The 17,362-nt window shown below is 39.3% G+C and overlaps 1 protein-coding gene across 2 annotated transcripts in view; it reads right to left on the reverse strand.

Annotated features, from left to right (window-relative positions):
• The window catches only part of LOC120069380 (diphthamide synthesis DPH2 family protein), a 28,511-nt gene extending 12,011 nt beyond the window's left edge, over window positions 1-16,500 (reverse strand). Inside the window, exons 1-8 of one of the 2 annotated variants that reach the window (XM_039021126.2) lie at window positions 16,243-16,500; window positions 15,656-15,879; window positions 14,696-14,804; window positions 7,393-7,744; window positions 7,123-7,192; window positions 6,845-6,912; window positions 5,978-6,093; window positions 5,772-5,878 (exon numbers count right to left, since the gene is read on the reverse strand). In XM_039021126.2, coding sequence (XP_038877054.2) covers window positions 5,772-5,878; window positions 5,978-6,093; window positions 6,845-6,912; window positions 7,123-7,192; window positions 7,393-7,744; window positions 14,696-14,804; window positions 15,656-15,879; window positions 16,243-16,323 — 1,127 coding nt within the window. In that variant the 5' untranslated portion in view covers window positions 16,324-16,500. Of the gene's footprint in view, window positions 1-5,771; window positions 5,879-5,977; window positions 6,094-6,844; window positions 6,913-7,122; window positions 7,193-7,392; window positions 7,745-14,695; window positions 14,805-15,655; window positions 15,880-16,140 lie in introns of both variants that reach the window. The other variant, XM_039021125.2, reaches the window with a different exon arrangement.
• Window positions 16,501-17,362: the final 862 nt, after the last annotated feature.

Genomic DNA, 17,362 nt, shown 5'->3' on the forward strand with positions numbered 1-17,362 from the left:
GTTTTGGAAAGTCATTGGGCTTTAACTAATGCATTTGGATATGGCCCAATAAGCAGCCAAGGACTCCGCAATAGTTTTGGACCTTTCTTTTTCTCACAATACACATGGTCATAGTAAATAGATAAATAGCCCAAGCCAGACCAGCCCATTATGAAGTCCAAAATCCTGCTGCTACCGTGTCCCTTCAATGGCTCCACACACGATTTTCTTCTCTCCTGGTTCCTCAATTTAAGTTTTACTTCCTCAGTTGAGATCAGGCCAAAATAATGGGCCTCAATTGTATTTGAAATAAACTCAAGCCCATTCGAAAAATTACAGCCCACATCCACATAATTAGGGTTAGTTATTTTTGCCTCAAATTCCCACTTTCCTATCATTCTCTGCCACGTCATTGTCTCTTTTTTTTTCACGAAATTTATCCCCAACTTGATCCATAGTGCCCGTCTTCATCTCTAACTGCACGCCTCCTATCGTTTCAAGCATCGTCGCCGTCAACCACTCTATCATATGTCGATCATCGTTGATGTCCAGCAATTCAGATGGTCGTTCAACTCCGTCGCACAGCATCCTAACCTTTTCTTCTCGCCATCAGCCTCCCCTATTATATGTCTCCTTATCCGACCACCATAGCTCGACCTTGTCTTCGATGTTCAGCACCTCCAATCTCGTCGTTCTCCCACTATCTTTGACTTGCGCAATCATTAGCGAGCCCTTCGGTCGTCGCCGCTTCGTCCACCAACCGCTTTGCCATCTCAGCCAATCAACTGTCGGAGTCTTCTTTCTCCCCCGCGGCTAGCACTTCTTCACTTGAGTCTTCATCTTTGGCCCCATAAGCAACCATAGATGACCTTCCTCCGAGTTTTCTCGATGGTTGCCCTTCTCCGATCCTTTCACTCTCTCTTCACAGAACTCGCCCCCACTCCCTCAAAATTTCACCTCCAACCATGCTGGTTTTCGCCGCCGGTAATGTTCTCCCTTGATTGCTCCTTCATGGTCGTTGTTCTCCAGGCTCTCCACCACCCTTTCACGCCATTTTTGTCCTACCCCAGTTTTCATCAGGGACTTCTCCTTCCTTTTCTTCTTGCCTGATCGATCCATTCCCCCTCGTTTTTTTGGAAGTGCCCTAGGGTAGGATCTTTGTCTTCCAACCACTTTTTGAACTCGTTTGGATAGTTTTCGAAGGTTGTTAGTCTTCTTTCTTCTCTTTCTCTCTCTCTGTCTTCACATCCTTGCAGGTAATCCTTCAATGTTTGTTGCATTGATTCCAGGATCTCAAACACCTCTCGTTGCCTATCACACATTGCATCTGAATCCATAGCGATATGTCCGGAACGAACAGGCTCTGATACCAATTTGTAGGACCCTCCTAACAAGAACAGTACTCAAAATATAGAATAAACTCAAGGGCAACTCAATTATAGAAATATAGGAAAATGTATTACAATATGCTATAAACTCACAAACAAAATAACAAGATAAACCCTAGCCTTTTGAGAGGGCTAGTCTCACCCAAATTCCCCAAACGAAATTCCACTAAATTCTTCACACTTCCCTCCAGCCCCTCTCCTTCTATTTATAACTAAAATCCCTAACAAACTTCATATCTAATTACTCATTTGCCCCCTTCTAATACTTATCCTAATATTTAATAATAATCCTACTATTCCCAAGACTAGGGGTCTTACAGAGTCCTAAGAACCCCCTCAGCTCAGACACATTCTTCGGTTGGGGCCATTCTCTCATCACTTTAATCTTGCCATGGTTTACTTCCACTCTTTGTGGTGAAATCCAATGGCCTAAATATTGTACCTTGGTTTGGCAGAAGGTGCATTTCTTTTTGTTGGCATACAGCTTGTTATCATGAAGGATGTTAAACACCACTCCCAAATGTGTTTCATGTGTTGAGATATTGGGGTTGTATACCAAAATATTGTCAAAGAAGACTAAAAACCGAATCGACGAAGGAATGGCCGAAATACCTGGTTCATTAGTGATTGGAAGGTGGCCAGGGCATTTGTCAACCCAAAAGGCATCACCAAGAACTCATAATGCCCCTTGTGAGTTCTAAACGCAGTCTTCTCAATATCACCTTCATTCATTCGAATCTAATGGTAGCAAACCTTAGATCCAACTTTGAAAACACCGATGCTCCATGTAGTTCATCCAAGAGCTCTTCTATTACTGGAATGGAAAATTTATCTGATATCGTGGTCTGGTTCAACTTCCGATAATCAACATAGAACCTCCACCCTCCATCTTTCTTCTTTATTAACAAGACTAGACTCGAGTATGGACTACGACTTGGGGTCAAATAATCCCGTTCAACATCTCTTTAACCAGCTTTTCAATCTCTTCCTTCTAGCTATGGCCATATTTGTAAGGCCTAACGTTGATAGGCTTCTGATTTGCACAAGTCAGAATACGATGGTCGACCATTCTTCTTGGAAATAAGGCTGAAGGAGATTCAAATACATCCTCACTCTGTTCTAATAAGGCTTTTATCAAGTCTGGGAGTTCGTCCTCCATGCTCTGCTTGGACTTCCCTTCTTCTTCCTCCCATGTCTCTTCTTCGAACTCAAACTTCTGAAACTCAATAAAAAAATCCCTCGTCCTCTGCCTGCCATGTTAGCCAAAGCCTTAAATGACACTTCTGTCTTGGTAAGTGAGGGATCACCACGTAGTATGATCTGTGAGTTACCTGCCAAGAAGGACATGGTTAGTGAAAGTCAATGAACTCACATAAACCCGGTTGTACATAACCACGACATTCCTAAAACCAAGTCCATTTGCCCGAGATCAATGGCAAGGAAGTCAGCCTTGACGGTCAGCTCGAGAAGCTCCAACTCCAAGGCCTTGCATATCCTTCCCCTTGTATTGTCGTACTGTTCCCGATCACCACATTGAAGCGGTGTAGCTTTCTTACTATTTTCTGATGAATAAAGTTGTGGGTTGCTCCACAGTCTATTAGAATGAGGACTTATTTTCCCTTCAGCTCCCCTTTTAGCTTCATCGTCCCTCGAGCAGACAACCCAAACATGGACCTCAGAGCAATTTCTGCTTTCTCCTCAACCTCGATGGCTTTCATTTCCGTTTGGGCTTCTTCTTCTTCCTCTTCCTCCACGATCAGTTCCTCATCTTCATTGGTAATGAACAACATGAGCTCGCGGTTTTCCTTTACTCTACATCTATGGCCTGGTGCGTATTTCTCGTTACATCTAAAGCAAAGGCCCTTGTCCAACCGGTCATGAAACTCGCTATCAGATAGGTGCTTCATTGGAGGATTTCTTTTCACATAAATTCCTTTCACTGGTATGGTGATGCGTTTTGTAGCTTGAACGTCCAACGGCCTTCCACTCCTTCGTTCAGATGTCGAGCCCTCCTTCATTTGGGCTTCTTTCTTTCCCGGCCCAACTACTCCCAGGTTCATTAAGGCTAGCTTCAAGGCCATGTTTCGATCACTTACCAACTGGGCTTCACATACAATCCTCTAGTATTGTGGGCTTTCTGCTAATCACCTTTGCTCTCAGAGTAGGTTCTAGCCCATTGATGAAAGCATCTTTGAGAACATCCTCTGCTAAGTTAGGGAGAGGAGTCGAGTACGTTACAAACTTCTTCACGTAGTCCGTGTACGATCCTTCTTGCCGTATTCTCAGCAGCCTCACGCCCAAGCTTCCTTTTTCGGTCAGTCTGAAATATTCAAACATCCTTCTCTTCAGTTCCTCCCACGTAGTGATCGCCTTCCAGTTGTGACTCCAACGAAACCAGTCGACCTCGTCTGGTCCAAAGTTGATTACAGTTATCTTCACTTTCTCCGGATCCGACAGCTCATGGATCTCGAAGTAGTGCTCCACCTTATACACCCATGACTCCGGGTTTTCTCCTGCGAAGACAGGTATTTCCATCCTCTTATACTTACTCTTATCCGGTCCTCCCATCCCAGTGTGCGATGTCGAATCGAACTCATCTATCTTCCCCTTGAGCTTCAATCGAAGGGCATCAATCGTCCCCAACTCTTCAGCCTTCCGAATGGAGTTACTTTCTCTCATTTCTTCAGTGAGCTTCTCGATATTTTTACATAATCCCATCAGCATCTCCTTCATCTCTAAGATGTCCTTCTCATTCTTCTCCATTTTTTCCTCCATCTGCTTGTGAGCCATAGCTCTCGTTTGCCCCAGTATGAAACGGGCTCTGGTACCACTTGTTAGGTTCTTCCCTACGTCAAATAACCCAACAAAGAAACACAAAGAAGAAACAGAGCAATATGAGATGTATTTATTTATAAACACGACTCTAAAGAGCATTCAACAGTTCATCGAAATGACAAAAGAACATTCCCAAAACTAGTAGACATTCATCCCTAAAGAAAACAAGATGATTAACCAAAATAGGAAAAATAAACCAGCATATTTGAGAGAGCTGGTGGTCCTCTCCTGCAAAAGCCACACTCAGCCATTACCCAAAATATTCCCTGATTTCCCCTTCCTCTCTGCTGTCCTTTATATACCGGTTTTGTGGTCCTAACCGTTTCCTTCTCCTTCTGCCACCTTAGCTGGTTGGTCATTTCCCTTCTTACCCCTACGTTTATATGTGTAGATAATTTGAGGTTTAACAAAAGCTTAGAAATTTGAGCAACAAAGGCGTTTGCATTTGTCATCTGCCAATTGCAATGTCCCAGCATGTTCTATAATCTGTGTTCACATTCACACCCTTAAAAGCATCAATCAAGGTATCCCACCAAGCCGAGCCAAAACAGGAAAAAAAAAAAAAAAAAAGATTAGATGGCCTTCAACAACTCTCTTTGAACCAAGCCATTCCACCTTAAGCGGTCAAGACAAGTTACTAGTTACTATCTATAATGGAGCATCAAAGCGAAGACAATTACCTGAAAGGATACTTCCTTCCCAACTAAGGCATAGGTTTTTCATATCAGTTGGTATGATACTGCTCACTTCAGAATGTGGGTGGTCCTCGCTTTACCCTATGTAGTCCATGGAATTCTCTGAAGGCTCCTCAGTATCTTGAAAAAATCATCTACATCTTTCTAGCCTAGTTTTCCAAATGATAGCAAGTGGATCTAAACAAATAATCTTAGCTTGCTTATTGACAGATTCTCCAGGCATGTTGATCTAAAAACACGTTTTTGTTTGGCCATACAAACCCCGTAACCAAAAAAGAAAAAGAATGCAATTAAATGATGGTGAAACAAGTTGTCATTTTCCTTATCACACTTACATAAGCACCACCACGGAGACAAGGGGCAAGTATAGTCTTTTCTAAACCTTATCCCAGGTGTCCACCCCTCCCAAGAACAGAGGCCAACGGAAATTTTTAACTTCATAATCTAGGTATTTAACACTCCAAGCATTGTGTATGATCTCGCTGAAAACCAGCAAGATTAACAAATAGGGATGAAAAAAAAAAGGAATAAAATAAAATCTTAAGAGAAAAAAGACAAGAATTCTTCAACAACCACACTTCGTAGTCTCTATTCTGACCCACCGACAGCTCCCAAGCAAATCCACCAAGTAATTCCATCCCGTTATTATAATGTCTTACTAGTGCAGGTGAATTTAGCATAATTTCTATACATGCTTGAACAGGTGAATTTAACATAAAGATATTACTATAATGATCGGAGAAAACTACAAAATCATAAATAGAAATATGGTTCAACCTTGACTTCACGAAGACTTAAATCTATTTTGGTCCTGAGTTTATAGAACTAAGACAGCTCAAACGGCATGATTTAACGAGACAGATATTAAAGGTACCTGCTGAAAGCTAGTGTGGCTTCAAATGGAGTAATAACTGGAGCAAGATACTCTTTGCTATCCATAAGTGCAGTTTGGGCACAAGAAACATATATGAATACACCACACTGGAACAATGCTAAGGAATTAAACTACCAGTAAAGCAATGAAGGGGGAAATGGAAAAAAAAAAACACCCAAATTAAGTCATGTGAGTCGGATAAATACCTCCGGGAAGTTGGCAAGTTTTGCAGGATTGGGTTTTCCCATAACAAGTGTATAAGCCTTCTTCCCTGCTCCAGTGATCAGCTCTTTCATCTGATGAATGATATGAAGGTAGCCAGCTGCATAAAGCATCACCAAATTAAAAAAGGGTTAAAAATCCACAACAGCAGAGTAGAATAAAATTCCTCTGGATCTCAACAAAGCAAAATCCAATGAACTGTTAACAGCTTAATGCGCATATATCCAATATATTACAACATTTACTGCTCAACATTCTAACAGTCGTAATCTAAAAATTGAGTAACACTTCCAAAATAAGTCGAAGAATGAGCATCATATATGCCAAAAATACTTTTTCGTATAATATCTCGACAGGAAAGTGTAGGACCCTAGTTAGAGAAATATTAGGATTATTAGTATGGTTATATGCAGAGAGCATATTAGTAAATAGCTAGTAAGTGTGTTAGGATTTTTGGGGTACAAATGGAGGGAGTGAGTTGGAGGGCAAGGGGGTGAAGATTTTAGTATAATTTACGGTGTGAGAATTTTGGGAGAGAGTATCCCTCTTGAAAGGCTATGGTATATACAACTACCTTTGATATTGCAATATATTTCTATATTTTAGTGTTCTTTGTTGTTCTTGAGTGTTCTTGTTATGTGGTAACCTAACATAAAGATCTTGGGATGGGGGATCATCCAAACACAGTGAGGGGGGAAAAAACAAAAAGATAAAAGAATTTTCCAATTACATACAATGGGGGCTTAGAAATTTAGTCTTCGAACCCATAAAATGCTATACTACATTATACTCCATTCAGTTCAACCATCTGAGTAAAATGCCCAAAAACCTCCTTTTATTGTCATACATACCTAAACCAAGAGTACCAACCAAAATTCCAACAATGCCAGCATCCTTTGCCTTCTCCACCAAGTAATATCTGCTTGAAACATGATAAGATAAAATAAATAAAACGAAAGATATTGCTGTATTCAGTTTTTGTCCCAAAAAAGAAAAGAAAAAGCAATGCAACTGTATGACAGGAGAATGTAATTGCAACAACAGAAGGCACGCTATCTTACAAATAGATCAACAAAAATCAGTTGAAAGTGTACAAATATATATAACGAACGAGAGTTGCTGAAGTTACCTGCGCTTGAGGATCCTTCTCTGCTTAGATACATCAGTAACTAAGCAACTTTCTTTTGCATCATATCGGACTAAATTAAAAAACAACAAAGTTAAGTCAAGCTGTGAGTTTAAAATTTATTGTTGAACAAGATTGCTGGAGGCTGGAGTCACTTCCAAATGGGTCATCAGATTGAGAACATGTTGTCAGAGGAAGAAATGGCAACAGAATAATATTTAGCATTGTAACAAATAAGATAAAAACTCAATGTAGATCATGCAATCCACGCACCTATCTCACATCCATTGAATGTTAGAACCACATTCGCAAAGGCTGAATTTTCAGAACCTATCCAGAAAAGTGAGCAATCCTCCATTCTTCGCTCTCTAGGTAACTCCCAAAACAAGCCTCCAATGTGATGTCTAGCTCCAGCTATGTTCTCAGAACTCCCACTTTCATCATTGGCAACTTGTTCCCCACCTTTGACAACATTTTCATGATGCGAGGATGGATCCAAACTTGAACATTTAACATCTGCAAAATGAACTTCCAATTCTGGCCCCAAACTGCTTGTCTGGAATGAATCTAATAGTGTTTGTCTAATATCAAACATTGAATGTGCATATTCCAACCCAAAAAGAACCTGTTGTATAAACATCTTGAAGGTCATTGTTACTACATTTTGGAGTATAAGCTTCAAAGTGACTATACAGGAAAAAATGCAACCTTAGTTGGAGTAAGTAATCCGACTGCATTACAATATAATTGAGAAATGAGTAGCTTTGTGTTAAACCCCCCATTATATTCACTTATAAAAGGAGGGACAAAAAGGGAAAATTACATCAAAAGTTAGTTAGAGAGATAGTGGAAGGTGAAGATAGTTTGGCAAAGGGCAAATTTGTTAAGGAAGCCGTTGGAGGGGGGACCACAAAAAGGTAAACAAATAGGAAGAGAAGAGGGAAAAAAAGGGGGAAGATTTTGGCTGAAAGGGGATTCGACCTTGAGGAGAGGATACCAACATCTCTCGAAATCCAGGCTGGGATGGTTTATTTTTCTTTCTAATTTTTCCTGAGTTTGCTGTTCATTTTTCTGTTCGGTATTTTCTTCTTCCTCCGTATTCCACTGCTGGAATTTGACTACTGTCAAGGTTTATAAATAAAAGGCTGGAGTGAATTGTTAAATCTCCCTTATTCTTGTTCTCTTAATCTTCTTGTTAATCGAAAGTAAGTTGTAAAAGAGCAAGGAAGACCGGGGGTTTAACATTTGGTATCAGAGCCGCAACCCTGGGGAAAATGCACGCCATGGCACAAAAACAATTGGAAGAGAGGATCGAGACTACGGAGAAGGAGATGGCTGGGCTTAAAGATCTGTTGTTGGGCCTATGCAAGAATTTAGAGAAACTTACTGAGGAGGTGCGAGAAAATAACACGGTTCGAAAGAAAGAAGAATCAATACTCACCGAGGGAAGCAACCTCAAATCAAAAGGGAAGGTAGACAAAGCGGAATCATCGCATACTTCAAGAGGAGGCAGCTTGGATAGAGGTAAGTATAAACGATTGGAAATGCCTTTGTTTACAGGTGACAACCCGGAATCATGGGTTTATCGAGCGGAACATTTTTTTGAAATACATGAGCTCTCTGATGCCGAGAAGGTGAAGGTCGTCGTGATTAGTTTCGCCCCTGATGAAGTCGATTGGTTCCGGTGGAGCAACAACTGGAGAGCCATTACCACCTGGGATGAGCCAAAACGAAGATTGTTTGAGCACTATCGGAGGGTCCGAGAAGGAAGTTTATGCGCAAGATTACTTAAAATTCGTCAAGAAGGATCCTACCAAGAGTATGTGAAGAAGTTCGTCAACTACTCGGCGCCACTGCCGGACTTATCAAAGGAAGTATTGAGGGATGCGTTTCTGAATGGGTTGGAACCGGAGCTGCAAGCCGAAGTCATCAGCCGGAATCCTAAAACGTTGGATGAATGTATGAAGGAAGCCCTGTTAGTAAACGATCGGAACATTGCGCTCAGGTTAGCTTTGAAAGAATTGGGCCGAAATGGGCTGAACCAGAAGTTGGGCTTGTGTGAAAAAAAGGAAATAAGTGATAAAAGTTCATGGAAAATTGTGGATAACCCGCCCATGAAGCAAATAGCTCCGCCCATGAAACCGTTAAGTCTCCATTCCTGCAAAACAAAATCCTACCAACAAGAAAGAGGCCCCAATGAAGAGACTTAGTGACATTGAATTCGGAGAACGTCTAGACAAAGGACTTTGTTTCCGTTGTAATGAAAAATATGCTCCAGGACATCGCTGTAAATACAGGGAAAATAGGCAACTAATGTTGTTTATAGCTAATGAAGAAGAGGAAATGGTTAAAGTGGGCTAAAGGAGAAGAACCAGTTGAAATGAAGGTGGAAGCACAAGAGAAGGTGGAACTGTCATTGAACTCCTTACTCGGTTTCTCAGCAAAGGGAACAATGAAACTCAAAGGCAAAATCAAGGGCAAGGAAGTAGTAATACTAATTGATTCGGGAGCTACTCACAATTTTATCCATCATGAAACAGTAAGGGAGCTTGAGATACCCTTGGAACAGCAGAAAAAGTTTGGGGTGGTGATAGGAAATGGAAGTGAAATTGAAGGGAAGGGAATTTGTAAGGGGGTTGAGCTCATACTTCCAAATTTGACAATAAAGGCAGATTTCTTAGCTATGGAGTTTGGGAGGATGAATGTGGTACTTGGAATGCCATGGTTATGTACCACCAAGTTCATGGGAATTCACTGGCCCTCATTGACAATGGCCTTTTGGTCAAATGGAGCGCCTGTCATGTTAAAGGGGGACCCCTCCCTCACTAAAGCTGAAGTTTCTTTTAAAATGTTGTGTAAGCAATGGAACGAAGAAGATATGGGCTTCTTAGTGGATTTCCAGCACCTTGAGATTGAAAATCTTGAAGGAAGAAGAGGTCCAACCGGCATTACCTGTCATGATTCAGGAACTACTAGATCAAAATCAAGATATTTTCAGCTTACCTACTACCCTCCCCCCTAAAAGGAGGGTTGATCACCGAATAACCATCAAGGAAGGTACCAACCCAATCAATGTGCGACCTTATAAGTATGGACATGCGCAGAAGGAAAAGATAGAAAAGCTGGTTCATGAAATGATGCAAACTGGATTCATTCGACCTAGTAGGAGCCCTTACTCAAGTCCGGTGCTGCTAGTGAAGAAGAAGGATGGTGGATGGCGTTTTTGTGTAGACTATAGGAGGTTGAACCAAGCTACAATAGCTGACAAATTCCCTATTCTGGTGATTGAGGAGTTACTTGATGAGTTGCACGGGGCTATTGTATTCTCCAAGCTTGATTTAAAGTCAGGTTATCACCAAATACACATGAGGGAGGAAGACATCGAGAAGACAACAATTAGAACCCATGAAGGGCACTATGAATTCTTAGTTATGCCTTTTGGGCTCACGAATGCGCTGCCACTTTCCAATCCCTCATGAACCAGGTTTTTAAACCTTTTCTACGTCGATTTATTCTTGTGTTTTTTTATGATATTTTGGTTTATAGTCCAGATACTTCTACTCATGGAACTCACTTAGGGGTGGTGTTCAACATATTAAGAGAGAACCAACTTTTTGCTAACCAAAAGAAGTGCGGATTTTGCCGAGAGAGGATCCAATATTTGGGGCACTGGATTTCACATCAAGGGGTTGAAGCTGATGGGGAAAAGATCCAAGCTATGGTGAACTGGCCATGTCCCACAAATGTGACTGAATTGAGGGGTTTTTTGGGTTTAACCGGGTACTACCGTCATTTTGTTAAAGGATACAGCACCAGGGCAGCCCCATTAACACGATTACTCAAGAAAAATAGCTTCAAATGGGATGAGGCTGCCACTCAGGCGTTTGAGGACCTGAAGCAACAGATGGTGGCATGCCCTGTTTTAGCATTGCCCGACTTCAACCAACCCTTCATCATAGAAACTGACGCATCAGGAACAGGGGTGGGGGCTGTGTTGACACAAGGAGACAAACCAATAGCTTTTTTTAGCCAAAAACTCTCTCAACGTGCACAAAACAAGTCTATATATGAAAGAGAGTTAATGGCAGTCGTGTTGGCTGTCCAGAGGTGGCGACACTACTTGTTAGGAGGAAAATTCACTGTGATTTCAGACCAAAAAGCCTTAAAGTTTCTGCTGGAACAGCGAGAGGTGCAGCCACAATTTCAGCGTTGGTTAACCAAGCTTCTTGGATATGATTTCGAAATACTTTACCAGCCCGGATTGATGAACAAAGCAGCAGATGCCCTATCTAAAGTACAGCTACCTTCTGAACTCATTAGCTTGTACTCATCCGCCGTGGTGGATGTGGATCTCATACTAAAAGAGGTGGGGGAAGATGAGGAGCTACAGCAGATCATATCCTTGTTGAAAGACAATCCGGAGGGCAAACCTAACTACAAATGGGCAAATGGCAGGCTACTGTATAAGGGGAGGTTAGTAATTCCTAAACAATCGACTTTAATACCATCCTTACTGCATACTTATCATGACTCCATACTTGGAGGGCATTCGGAGTTCTTAAGGACCTACAAACGCATGAGTGGGGAGCTCTATTGGCCAGGAATGAAGAGTGATATCAAAAGATATGTGGCTGGCTGGAAGTCGGTCGACGGCTGCGTACAGCTAGAATCGATCTGACCCGTCTGCTAGAATGTCACGGTTGGAACTAGTTGAGGCAGTACGGCTTGAAGGTATCGCTCGATGGCTGCCTGAATTGCTGCCGTGATACCGACATTCACAACTCCGCCGATTCCCACAGAGGGTGCTGAAGGAGACTGTGGTTGATTCTCGTCGATGACGGCTAGGGTTTCGTCTCCATGCTCTGATACCATGATGAAAAGAGAGAAGAGAAATCACACACAGTTTACGTAGAAAACCCTAGAACAGGGAGAAAAAACCACGATAGAGACTGGTTTTTTATTACTGTTTTTGATACACAGAATACAAGGAGACTACTCAAATAAATAGACAAAGAGGAAACCCTAGGAGCATAGTGACTTACAAAAATACCCCTAGGTCAAACTACTATTTTTTACATGAACTGTATCTAGTAATTTGCTTTCCATGAGTTTGAGGCCACATAATATGGAATCATATATCTTTTTTTAATAAGATAATATGTAATAATATATCAAATTCAATTATATACAATTTGCAGGCACACTGTTAAATTCTTACAGGTGGCATTTTTAGATCACTATAGTACTTCAAAATTCAAATGATTGGCATGGTAAATTTTATTGGTCATCTAAGAAGCACGGATAGAGATACGAATACGATATGATACGATGATACTTTAATTTCTAAACAACTAAGATACGGATACGTTGAAGATACGTTATATATATATATATATATATATATATAATTGTTATAATACTTGTTTTAAGTTAGATTAAAATAGATTTAAGAAGAGAGTGAAAACTTGAAGAAAAAAAAATTCAGTAACATCAAGTGATTATTGAGCGACCAGAGCTAGGAAATAAGTAGAAGATGAAGATTGAAGTATAAAGTTGAGGATGAAAGGGGTGTGAATCATGATTTAGGGAAGAATGAAAACTTAATTACATTTCGAGTTTTTTCTTTTAAATTTTTTATGTTTTTTATCATTTTTAATTTATTTTGTTTTGGATGGTTCAATTTAAGTAGACTTTTATGTTTGGAAGTGATTTTAAAATGGTTGAAATCACTTTTATCATTTTCAAAATCATCGTGAAATATGTTTAATCCTTCAAAACTAATTTTGACAATATGAAAATTGCATTTAAAAGTGTAAAATTAAAAACTAAATTAATTCTGAGTAGTTAAAAAGTGTGTTTTCGAGTGATTTTAAAAATGAAAAAAGTGATTTTTGATGATTTTAAAATCACTAAAATTAAAAACTAAATTAATTTTGAGTAATTAAAAGTGTGTTTTTGAGTGATTTTAAAAATGAAAAAAAGTGATTTTTTATGATTTTAAAATCACTTCTAAACATGCACTAAAATAAAATGGGTTGTGGGTTGGGCTTTTTGAGAAGTGGGGCTTAAATTTGAGAAGAAAATATTAACCCACGTATCCCCTTCACGTATTTGGAATCAGATACTTCAAATCACGTATCTGTCACATATCTGGACGTATCCGTATCTGACACCGATTCTCTGCACAATTAGAAGTATTTGTGTTTCCTAGTTGGCCATCATGCTCAATCCTGTATATGATCAAATCGTAAACAAGAAAAAGACTAGGATCCCAAAAGGCAACTTGAGATAAAACCCCATACCATACCCCCAAAGGTCATTTTACCAGCCGACTTAAATTACATTGGAACTGGAAAAAGAAAGTCAATAAAGAACATATATTTCTTGGAAAAGAGGACGGGAAGGCTAAATCCCGAGCCACGGAGAATAACAAAAAATCCCTCCATAAGGCCAAAAGATTGTTATGACTTCAAGGATCTGAAGGGAAGTAGAATTTACACCAAGAAAGTCGTGTAACAGGATCGAATCTCCAAAAACTTTGACAATCCTTCCTTTGTCATTCAAAGAACGGTTGTTTTTGTCAAGTCCAAATGTAGGCATGCTCTGCTGATTTGTCACGAAATGGTCTTTCTTTTTAAGAGGGTGATTTAAAATGAAGGAAAGTAGGGGCTTGTTGCTTGGTAGAGCCATCACCCAGCAACCTGTCTATCATGCCAAAAGTGTATGGAAGAACCTTTCCAGGCACACATATAGCTCTTAATAGGACCAAATTCTTGTATTTAAAATGGTTTTCCAAGGGCCTTTGTGATTTCAGGAGGATGCCAAAAGTTACTGCAGAACAAAGATGGTCTCGCAGTACTATGAAGTTGCTATCACCCTCTTCCATAGGGCTTCGTTTTCTGTGATGTATTTCTATGGAACTGAAAGATAAGAACGTCCTAAGGGAACAAGGACCTCAAATAAGAGGACATGTAACAGTTTAAGTCTATTCCCTTTTGTATTAAGCTGTTAACTGACAGCCAAGAATCACACAAAAGCAACTTTTAATTTCCTAATAGAATCCTAATTATCATACAAAACATTACTGTTTAGTGTCTTTTAAAGCAAGAGGCGCACAATAGAATCTTGTTGGAACTTTGGAGTGAGAGAAACAACAGAATCTCCAAAGGACATGAGAGTTCGTTTGGCGACGTGGTTTCTTATTAGATTCTTGTTTCTCTTTGGCCTTCTGCTTCTAGGCTCTTTTGCAATTATTCGCTTGGTCTTATTTCTCTTGACTAGATCTCCTTCTTCTAGTCAGACTCCTTTTGTGAGCTTTTCTTTTTTTGTATGCACATGTATTCTTTTATTCTTTTATTTTTTTTCCACAAATCCCCAATGAAGTTTAGCTTAGATTGGCTGATTGGCTGAAGATCTCAAGCTTATGGGAGTCTTCCTGTTTTGGGAGCTAGGACCTATATTTTTGGCTTGGTTGTTTCTGTTATTGCTCCTTCATTCTTCATAATGGATGTGGTATTGTTAATTTCAGAAAACAAACGAAAAAGAAGTACATTGATCGAAGAATACAAATGCATACCAAAACAGGCTTTCCATTGGACAAACTGTACTGAGATAAAGTTTTGGCACAAGCGGATACATCGATTGAATCCTTTCCAAAAACAAAAAGTGCTGGAAGTGTTGTTGTCCTGAAAGACACCAGAAGTGATTTATAAGACTACTTGTAAGTGACAAAACTCAAAAGCCAGATGCTGAAGTCTGAAAAATGAGAGCATTTAAATAATAGCATAGACTGTAGGTCACACCTTTACTATCCATCAGTTGATCTACCAATCTTTCAGGAGGGTTATAAATATTAATATTCAAATTAAAGTTAAACTAAGAAATCAACCTAGAACACTGAAAAAGGAAGAATAAGTAAAAAATCATTCCAAGCAAAAATCTTTAATCCAAAAATATATATCATAAGGAAAGTCAACCATACAAATGCCTAAGTCGCATCACATCCAAATACTTCTCCATTGTTACCAAAGGTGCACTTATGATCAGTCAAGTAAGAACTTCATTTGCTCAATCACGAGGAATGGAGAGTGCTCAATCATCCAAAAGTAGCATAACCGCCTCTCACATGATGATTGATAACATAAATACTTCATTTAATGATGCCACTTCCAAGGCAAATGGTATTGCAGTAAATAACTACGCTTTTTTTTTTTTTACACCACACCAATTATATTTCAGACTTTTGAAGCCTTATGCTGATAACGCAAAGAATAGTTTCATATGCACCAACCATTAAATATGAATTATGATGTATAATACATCCCCAATCCACTTCCCAGGGGTTACATTACAAGTTTTTTTTGGCCGTAGTTTCTCCCTCAAAATGCAAAAAAAAATCAACTACAGCACAAACACATGCACAAATTTGCAAAACCGATACAATACTTAGGATGCTCATTTCTAAGGGGACTGCGAAGTGAAAAGAAAATAAAAACCTTGGGTAGAAAGCATCATGCCATAGTAGATTGGTACTCACGGGCTCAGACAGGTATGTCCATAGTGTATAACACAATCAGCATTAGCGTGAGCTGCTCCAACCTCATCAACACAACAACTACCATAAGTTGTATCAGCCATTATGAACAACCTAACCTCATTTTCAATGTCACTATGATTTGTATCAGATTCATGAAGCACACGAAGCCTATCCTTTAAAGCCCTCACCACTCTAGTTGAATCCTTCAAGAGCTCATCAGGGAACTAAAATTTTCAAAAGAACAAGTGAAAAGAAAACGTCAGAATTAAACTTTAGACAGTTCAAAAGAAAGGGCCTAGCTTAAAATTCTGTTTGGAAGACTGTCAAGGTACTCAGAAAGAAAATCAAATTCAACTTTTAAATAGGAAATATTTAAAAAGAGCAAAATAACCAGATATGAAAAAATCCCATGAACAATATAGCAATATTTATACATTCACAGAAACCCAATGGGAGTAAACACTTGATATAAATCGAACTTAAACCAGAAGATTTCGAAGAACACAGGAGAACTTTCTGTCGTTGGTCAATAAGGAGCAGAGAAAGAAGTGAGAATAGTTTCGTCCTCCAGTATTTGGGAATTTAACCTGCAATGCAACTCTGGTGAAGTTCCGGGTGTGAATGAAGTCGGCGGTGCGGGAAATTTCGTAGTAGGATTCCAACTCCATGGCAAAGAAAACAAGAAGTTCAAAGAGCAGTTTTGCGTTTAGGAGGCGCCGATCATAAGAGAGGGAAAAGCAGGGGAAGGAGTTCAGATTTCATAGCAGCGTTAATCCTCGGCTCGGTCTCTCTTTTCTCCTAAAATTCGGCCGACCTGAGGAGTCGTCAAGAAACACTATAACAATTTAGTCCATTTATTTTCAAATTAAATATATAGTAAAAATTTTCATAAAAATTAAAGTCGATTTTTATTATTTAGGCTCATTTGACACGATTTTATTTTTAGTTATATGTGATCTAAATTTGTGCTTGTTGTTTTTAAATATAGACAAATGAATCAAAATATTTACAAAATATAGTAAAATTTTATAATCATCAATGATAAATGTTGACTTCTATCCATGTCTATCAACGATATTGAAAATGAGGTTAGGCTATTCATAATGGCAGATACAATGAAACTAAACATATAGGTAGTGTTCCTAGATCCAATTCTTCTTCTTAGCTCCATAACAAGACTCCTTACCCACAACAAACTTCTCCAAGTATAAAAAAAATTATGAACTAATGTGGCGCCAAGAATATTCAAATTTGAAAAATATCTCCCTTTAAATACCCTCCCAAGTAAAGATGAAGGATTTTGAAGAATTTTCTACACTTGTTTTGCAATTAAAGATTGGTTGAAGCCCTCTAAATAACCCCAACCCCCTTTTAACTTTTAGGAGACAAAGTTTATCCCATAAATGCCAATGAATTTTTGGATGAGGTTGAGATGAGTCCCACCAAAACCTTACAAAACACATCTCAATATCATCACACGCAAATTTAAGAAATTTGGCACAAGACCTAACATACTTTAGAATAGTTTAGGAAACAACCTTAATCAACACCCCCTTCCTTATATCTCTCTTCACATGATTCATTACATTCAGGCTAAATAAAATGGATGATTTAGAGAAATCAACACATTGATATGATGCTCCTTCTTATAATCTAAGCATGAACTTAATAGATATTTCATGCCTTCTTTGCAGAGACGCAAGTATT

This window comes from Benincasa hispida, chromosome 1 (genome assembly GCF_027475165.1).
Source record: "Benincasa hispida cultivar pf3 chromosome 1, pf3_genome.v1.1, whole genome shotgun sequence".
Lineage (NCBI taxonomy): Eukaryota > Viridiplantae > Streptophyta > Magnoliopsida > Cucurbitales > Cucurbitaceae > Benincasa > Benincasa hispida.